At 41.6% G+C, this 8,669-nt stretch overlaps 2 protein-coding genes across 2 annotated transcripts; one reads left to right on the forward strand and one right to left on the reverse strand.

Annotated features, from left to right (window-relative positions):
• Nucleotides 1–254: 254 nt before the first annotated feature.
• LOC141602386 (protein SIEVE ELEMENT OCCLUSION B-like) lies at nucleotides 255–3,650 on the forward strand. The gene is made up of 7 exons (XM_074422684.1): nucleotides 255–438; nucleotides 513–611; nucleotides 829–1,262; nucleotides 1,350–1,447; nucleotides 1,851–1,939; nucleotides 2,488–2,970; nucleotides 3,077–3,650. Exons 1-7 carry the CDS (start codon nucleotides 292–294, stop codon nucleotides 3,500–3,502), a joined length of 1,776 nt encoding a protein of 591 aa, XP_074278785.1. The 5' UTR covers nucleotides 255–291; the 3' UTR covers nucleotides 3,503–3,650.
• A 676-nt stretch (nucleotides 3,651–4,326) lies between these two features.
• On the reverse strand, nucleotides 4,327–8,295 carry LOC141600547 (uncharacterized). Its single transcript, XM_074420791.1, has one exon. It carries the CDS (start codon nucleotides 8,293–8,295, stop codon nucleotides 4,327–4,329), a length of 3,969 nt encoding a protein of 1,322 aa, XP_074276892.1.
• Between the last annotated feature and the right edge of the window lie 374 nt (nucleotides 8,296–8,669).

Here is an 8,669-nt window from a genome sequence, read left to right on the forward strand (position 1 = left end):
GACATAAAAATTTCAATCCAGACAAATATTATCGATATATATAAAAACGTCAATTGACGAAAAGCCGTATAGTTTGCCAAAAGTAGAAGGTATAACTTAACAAGTGTACCTATCTAGAGAACTAAGAGAAGGTAACGCACTAACGCATCAAAGCAAAGTTTTTATTTCTTTATTCTTCCCTTAACTCTTGATTATGAAGCATTCAAGTACCACATACACATCAAAATAAAAAATTTCGTGTTGTATTTATAGTACTGGTTCTTAACTTTAGACGGACTTAAATTACGAAGCATGGAAAACACCCAAGAGAAGAGCGGACAAGACGAAGCTCCGATATTGCACAAGCCTGATACTGACTATTATGATCTCAGATTTATGCTCCCACTTGTCGAGAACTATATCGACCGTGCCACGGGGACCATTGAAGGACGTTCAAAGGTATGTTTAATTTGTTTGCACATATTTACAATCTTCCGCCCATTTTTATTGTCTTACTTTTTTCCGTGGTATAGGATACCTTATTCAAGGCCGGTGATGAAATACGTGCCCTTCTGGATTTCAAAGACGACGATACTAATGTACAAGACATAATTGGAAGCCTATCCTCCCAGGTCAATATCAATCCATAATTTAACATTAATTGATTATCGCGGTCAATGATCGCAATTTTCAAATAATATTATTGATTATCGTTGTACAATGCACAACTGATCTTACAAGATATCAATTGTAAGTTTTGTAATAAATTATTTTTCAAAATTTGCATTTTCCGAACATTTTCTTTAAAACTTGTGAAAAACGACCAGAGTTAAGAATTAACGATTGCAGATCACAAGCGAGATTTTGAATGGGAACGATGCACACAATATCACAGTGACGGTGTTGGATATTTTAACAAACTTCGGTTGGGGAGACAAAGTGGTGCTCACATTAACAGCATTTGCTCTGACCTTTGGCGAACTGTGGCTCCGTGTTAGGATTTACGCTGACAATGTAGTTAACGAACCCACGACAGGCGATCAGAGGGAATTACTGATATCTGCGAACAAAACAGCTTACAAAAATCAGATTGAAACCAATAATGAATTCATCAAAAGATTGGTTAATCCATATAAATACCTTCTCAAAATTGGAGAATTATCTTTTAAATTTCATCGTATCCACCCTTTTGATCCACTCCCGACGCATGTCTACTGGATAATCAGATGTTCAATTGTTGCTGCAACCCAGATCATTATTTTGTCTAGCAGGGGACTCGATCAGTAAGCCTCTTTAAAATTTACTCGTAATAATTTTTGCCATATACTTACAAAACAGAACTCAGTTTTCAATTTTGCAATGTTTTTCAGAGATTTGGTAGGGATTCGAGAGCCAATAGAATTTGACAAGCTCAAATCATTCAACGAATACCTGAAGCTTATACAATCTGAATCAGAAAACGGCCTAAGTAAGTGAATGTGTTTGTTATTCTAAATCCAAAATGTTAAATACTCCCTCCAATTCTATGTATTATTCCCCTTGTTTGTAGACATGGGAATTAAGGAGAAGAATAAAATAAGAGTAAAAAGTTGGGTGGGGTTTGGTAGTAGGAGAGAGGGATGAATAATTATGAGTTAAATAAGAAATGGTGAGGCCAAAACATTAAGGAAAGTAATAAAATATGAGTAAAAGAGTTGAGTGGGGTTTGGTGATAGGAGAGAGAAATGAATAAAATAAGAGTAAAAGTTTCCAAAATAAGAAAGGGGAAGAAAACCTGAATAATCCGTTTTAGAAAATAGGGAAGAATATATAGAATAGGAGGGAGTAATACAGTACAATTGTAAATCTTACGAGTGTTTGAACCACTGCAGAAGCGCAAAAAACTATTATCGGATTCATGAGACTTATCGTCACAGATAAAGACGTACCTCCATTGTTTCATGGTTCAACCAAAAGAAGGGTACGTGCGTTAATTACAACGTTGCTGGTAAAGAAACCTATTTCTCGTAAATTCTAAGGAGTACTTAATTTCGACTTTGAGTATAAAGAGCGCTCTTGTTAATTTTAATCAACCAAAGGTCGCTTGATTAAAAAAATTAGGGATATTCTACATGGTACCCCTCAATTTTTCGACTTTCTACATGGTACCCCTACGCTTTTTAAAACATACATGGTACCCCTAATTATTATCATTATAACTAAGTGTACCCCTAAGCTTTATTTTCAATCAGTTAATGACTTGGACGCGTAACCAAGCTTGTCATTTATTATCTCATGACATACGGACTCTATTAGGCTCAATATCATCTCGATCCTAATATTTATTGATATATATGGGCTAAAAATTTTTTGACGGGAAATTTATTGATTTCTTGTCAAATTATCACGTCCAAAGATGGATCACCTTAACGTCTTGAAATTTATCGCAATATTTTCAAATTTACCATAATAATACTCTCGGTCATTCACAACTCGAAATCTAAATGTAATGTGCAATGTGTCTGGCAGGATCACCTTAACGTCTTGAGGGGAAATCATGTGTTGCTACTAATATCAGGGATCGACATTGCTATTGAAGATATAATGTTTCTTACACAAGTTCTTTATTATATCACCATTAACTCTAGAACAGTTGAAATTGTGTGGATACCCGTCATAAATCGCTTGACTTCAGAGTCAAGCCCCATCAATAATCAGCTAGAGTCATTGCAAAAGTCGATGCCATGGTATTCTGTCCATCAACCTTCATTGATCAAGGATGATGCAATTGAGCTCTTCAAAACTGAATGGGACTTCAAAGGTAAGCCAATCCTTGTTGTCTTAAGTCCCACTGCGGAAGTGCTCAACAAAAATGCAATCCACATGATTAAAATTTGGCCAAATCTTCCCGTTGATCACCTTACAAGCGAGATGGAGCGACAATTATGGGAGAATGAAACATGGAACCTCAAGTTTCTCGTAAATGATATTGATCCAATCATTCATGAATGGGTAAGTTCTATTTATTCTGCTCTATTAGCCTTCATACATGAAGTTGAGGCTCAACTATTATATTTATATCATGTACGTGTGTATTTAATTTGCTCATGTCAAACAGATTCAAGATGAAAGGTACATTTTAATGTTTGGAGGTAATGACGACATAGACTGGATACGAAATTTCATAAGACAGGCACATTCAGTTGCAAGTAATCTACATGTCCATATAGAGACGATTTATATAGGAAAGAGCCGCCTCAATGAAGACCAAGAACGCAGGGTGCACGAGTTGATAACAAGGGAGCAATTGAGCCATTGTTTATTATCTGTATTGGTAGCATATTTTTGGTCACGAATTGATAGCATAATAGAATCCAAAGAGAAGCTCGGAAAAATGAATGACCCGAGTGACAAACTATTACATGAGATTTTAAAATTTAAAAGCCATGATGAAGATTGGTCTTTGCTTGCAAAAGGATCAACAATATTAGTCCATGGTCCCGGTCGAATTGCCTTGACTGCCCTTGAAGAGAAAGAGAAATAGAAGACCATGTTATTACAATCATAAGTCTACTTTGGATCGATGGGAAATGCATTGAATGTAAATTAAAATTGATTTTAAATAAGACCGATTGTGTTATTTGGTAAATAAAAAAAAATATATAATATGTACAAAAGCCAAAGGCCTAAAGAATTGCAAATAAAAAACTTGTGCATTTATGACCATTGAGCCTAATAGAGTCCTTATATCATGGGATAATAAATGACAAGCTTGGTTACACGTCCAAATCATCATTAACGCCTAAAACTGAGTTTAATTGATGGAAAATAAAGATTAGGGGTACATTTAGTGATAATGACAACAATTAGGGTACCATATATGTTTTAAAAAGTGTAGAGGTATCATGTAGAAAGTCGAAAGATTGATGGGTACCATGTAGAATATCCCTTAATTAATTTACATGTTTATTATCCACCTCTATTTTAATCAGGTGTGAGAGTTGTTTTAAGTTAAGACGGTCTTAGATAAATATCGGTGAATATTAAATAGGAATTGAGTGTTTTTGGCTTATAACTTTAAAAGTGTTTTTGGACTTAAAAACACTTTTTGGCCAAACACGTCATTATTTAAAAGCTAAACAAAAAATTTCAAAAGACAAAAAAACCATCTTTTTGTCCATAAAAACAGAAGTAGCAATTTGATGCTTTTGATTTTGAAAAACACTTTTAAAAAATTAAGCTTAAAAAACAAAAATTCATTTTTAACAAATTAGGTCAAATATGCTCTGAGTATGTACTTGCCCAAAATAGAAGGTAGATGTCCCTAGTGAGCTTTTTTTTTTTTTTGAAGAAAAATGCCTATCGGCATTACTCAATTAAAGATCGATCAAAAATAACAGCAGAGTTCGCAGAAGGTGGAAGACCATCCTCCCAAATAACCTTTCCTACGGCACGTGGTATACAATGAGCTAGACCATGTGCGACACAATTATTGACTCGACTAACATAAGACCAAACAACAGACTCAAAGTTCGAACTAAACATAATAATATCATCTAGGAGCTGATGGAACATGCTTCGACCCGTCTGTTTGTCGCGAATGGCTTCTATAACCGGTAAACAGTCACTCTCCATCTCCACTTTCCGAATCCCACGCGCAGCTGCTTCCTCAAGGCCATCCATAATAGCGGTCGCTTCTGCAAAGTGGACTTCCCAGCACTGGTTCCTCCCAATCGACAAACCCCACAAAACGTCACCATTGCTATCTCGACAAACAATCCCCGTACCAACCCCTTCACCCTCTTTCACCCCCGCATCCACATTGATTTTGACAAAACCATCCCGCGCCGGTCTCCAACCCGCAGTCTTTTCCCTTCGAGCTCCCTCTTTATCGTTCCTCCCTCCACCAATCCCCATCCCCTCACACTCAACACTCTCTTGCATGACATCCTTCGCTCTTCGAATCACGTCCGCCGGGAACACAGTAGCATTATCGAACACGACCTTATTTCGGTGTTCCCAAATAGCCCAACACCCAACCATTAGTCGTGCTCCTTCCTCCATGCACATATTCTTCCAGCACATCTCCACCCATTCCTTCACATCCCCTCCCCTTCCCGCCGTTAACTCTCTGCACTCCAAGCCATCCCAGACCCATTTTGCCACCCCACAATCCCGAAACAAATGGAGACTCGACTCAAGATCAGAATGACAAAAAGGACAAAGAGAATACTCACCTCCGACCCGGGCTGCAATGTTAGCTCGTGTGGCGAGCGCTTCACTACACAGTTGCCAGAAGAAGAGCTTCACACGGGGCCAAACCGAAAGTTTCCAGAGCCGATTCCAGAGCCATCTTCCTCTAGTCCAGTCCGAGCCCCCTGCCATGTCTCCCAGCTCACCCACCAACATCTTATACGCACTTCTCACCGTATAGACACCATCCTTTTCAAGACCCCAATACCAAATATCCGGTGGTTTATTCGGACTGATGCGAGTGTCAAGCACACGCTGCACCTCAAACGGAAGGAGTAGCTGATTCAATTTTAACCCGTCCCACGCAGCAGTGTTCGGTATCATCAGCTCATCTACACACATATCCTCCAAACCTTGTGGACACGGTGATATTAGGCGTCCCGTGTGCGTATTGGGCAGCCAAGGATGACCCCACACTCTCGTTGTCATTCCGTCACCAACTCGTCTCCTCATCCCTCGAACCATCACCTCTCTCGCTTCCAATATACCCCTCCAAGTATAACTTGGATTATAGCCAACCCCAGCCGTCATAAACTCATTGTTGGGAAAGTACTTCGCCTTCATCAATCGTGACCACAAACAATTTGGGTTTGTTACCAATCTCCATGCCTGCTTACCAAGAAGAGCTAAATTGAATTGTCGGAAATCCCGAAAACCCAATCCACCCTCACCTTTCGGCCTAGCCATCCTTCGCCAAGACACCCAATGAATCCCACGCTTACTTTCATCGTGACCCCACCAGAAGCGTGCTACAATTGCTCTTAGCTCATCACAGAAATTTGCCGGGATCTTAAACACACTCATCACATAGGTAGGGAGTGAATTGGCCACAGCCTTTATAAGAACCTCCTTACCAGCCCTAGACAAAATTTTCCCGCGCCATCCCTGTAATCTTTTGCTAAGTTTATCTCTAATAATATCAGTAAGCACCTTCTTCGATCGTCCCACCACCGTCGGGAGCCCAAGATACCGAGCATGTTCCCGAACCTCCTCGATCCCCAATCTGGCCGACACAGCATCACGTTGGCTTTGAATTACTCCCCTACTGTACACCACAGTCGTCTTTTCTAAGCTCACGAGTTGACCCGAAGCCGTTTCATATTTCCTTAAAATCTCATTCACGACATCAGCTTCTTGTATCGTTGCCCGTACAAAGAAAATACTATCATCGGCAAACAGCAGATGTGAGATGGGTGGTGCCTCAGCCGATATACGGACCCCATGGAGAGCTTGATTTTCAACGGCCCTACGCAGCATATTCGATAAAGCCTCAGCACAAAGGAGGAATAAATACGGAGATAGTGGATCACCCTGTCGCAATCCTCTGCTCGGTCTAAACTCTCTCGAAGGGGACCCGTTAACTAGCACAGAGAAGGTCACGGTAGAAACGCAGGCCATAACTCGCTGGACCCAATCCGTATCAAACCCCATCACTGTCAGAACCCGTCGCAGAAAGACCCATTCCACTCTATCATAGGCCTTAGCCATATCAAGTTTAAGTGCCATATGTCCATTTGGCTGCCTATTGTTCTTCATAAAATGGAATACTTCGAAAGCAGTCAAGATATTGTCCGTGATCAACCGGCCTGGGGTGAACGCGCTTTGATTCTCCGACACAATTTCTCCCAAGAACATTTTCAGCCGGTTGGCCAACACCTTCGACACTAATTTATAGGCCACATTGCACAAACTGATAGGGCGAAAGTCCCGGATTTTATCCGGTGCTTTCTTCTTCGGTATAAGGACAATATTAGTCTTATTGAGGCTTGCTGGGTTCGCTTCTCCACGCAGAATATTCAACACCGAGGTCATCACTTGCGGCCCTATTTCCTTCCAATAAGACTGAAAGAACAGACCGTTCATACCATCCGGGCCCGGAGCTTTTAGAGGGTGCATCTGATTGAGTGCCTCCACAACCTCTTCTTCTCGATAATCCATTCGCAGACATTGGTTCATTCGGTCTGTAACTCTCCCCTCTAGACCCACTAGTACCTCGTCGAAATCAGTCGGCTCAGCTGTCTGAAAAAGACCCTCGAAATAATTCACTGCCACTCTAGCAACCTCATCGTTCCCAATGCATTCCCTTCCGTTATCATCGATAAGAAAGGGAATAAAGTTCTTGCTCTTTCTCTCCCCCGCCTTGGAATGGAAAAATTTAGTATTTCGATCCCCATCTTTCAGCCATAAAGCTCTCGAGCGTTGCCTCCAGTATTGTTCTTCTTGTTTATATAAGCCAGCCATTTCCGCAACCAATTTCCTTCTTCTTTGAACCGCCTCCGTCGTCCTGTCACCTTCATTGAGGCGCGACAATTGTCTGCGTTTTGTTTCAAGAGCCCGGTTAATTTTACCAATGCTAATCTTTTTCCAAGCTTGTAGCTCCTTCGCACATGCCTCTATTGTCGTGACCAGATTTCCTCGCCCCTTCTCCACCCCACGGCTCACAGCTTCCTCACACCCCTCCTCCCCTACCCAAATTTGCTCAAACCGAAATCTGCTCCTCGTTATTCCTCCAATCTCACGACGATCAAAAATCAGTTTTAGCGGAGCGTGGTCAGACCATTCTCTGTTGAGATGATAATTTTTTGCATATGGAAAGAGTTCTAACCACGCTTCAGAGCACATCGCGCGGTCAATTCTGCTTTGCCTATTATTATCTCCAACTTGCCCATTATCATAGGTGAACGCATAACCTTCCCAAGCCACGTCTCGAATACCACAAAAATCAACAGCTGCTTGAAAGTTATTCATTTGCCACTGTGCCCGACTTCCGCCTTTCATTTCAGTAGAGAATAAGATTTCATTGAAGTCCCCTATACATAGCCAAGGTAGTGAAGATTGGCCGTATAGAAGCCGAAGTAAATCCCAAGACAAATGCCTATCTGTCACAGCTGGCCACCCATAGAAGCCCGTCACACGCCACTCTTTCTCCCCCTGTCGAACTCTGAAATCCATGTGGTGCAAAGATGCCGACATAAAGGAACAGTCGATATCCTTTTTCCACATAAAAGCAAGACCACCCGACCTCCCAGCACTGTCCACGTCAATCCCATAATACCCGTCAAGCTTTTCCCTCACCCTCCTCATCTCACGACCACAAAGTTTCGTCTCGCTAAGAAAAATCATGGCCGGGGCTTCCCTACGAACCAAAGTACGTAGGGCATTTACCGTGTCGGGGTTGCCCAATCCCCGACAGTTGAGACTTAAGAGATTCATTGGGCCTGGCGGGGTTGAGTTCCCTCAACCTCCGCCTCAGGTATTGTGACGCCCCCGTCAATCGTAAGTTTCAAACGCTTCTCCCCCATTAAAACATCCTCCTCCCCCCTGTCACGCTTTCCACCACAAGCCTCTCCAGTCCCAATCCCGCTGCTCACCCCACCTCCAACCCGTGCTTGCTTCTTCCATTCACGCCTCTTGCCCCCTTTCCCTTCTTTGCTATTTCCCCCGTATTTCAAACCTCC

Source organism: Silene latifolia, chromosome 9 (assembly GCF_048544455.1).
Source record: "Silene latifolia isolate original U9 population chromosome 9, ASM4854445v1, whole genome shotgun sequence".
NCBI lineage: Eukaryota > Viridiplantae > Streptophyta > Magnoliopsida > Caryophyllales > Caryophyllaceae > Silene > Silene latifolia.

Excerpts from the sequence above, each read along its gene's own strand:
- LOC141600547 (XM_074420791.1), bottom strand. The coding sequence starts at position 8,295 with ATGAGGAGGGTGAGGGAAAAGCTTGACGGGTATTATGGGATTGACGTG.
- LOC141602386 (XM_074422684.1), top strand. The coding sequence starts at position 292 with ATGGAAAACACCCAAGAGAAGAGCGGACAAGACGAAGCTCCGATATTG. Across the intron at positions 439-512 it reads CCATTGAAGGACGTTCAAAG|GATACCTTATTCAAGGCCGG; the intron begins GTATGTTTAATT and ends TCCGTGGTATAG. Across the intron at positions 2,971-3,076 it reads ATCCAATCATTCATGAATGG|ATTCAAGATGAAAGGTACAT; the intron begins GTAAGTTCTATT and ends CATGTCAAACAG.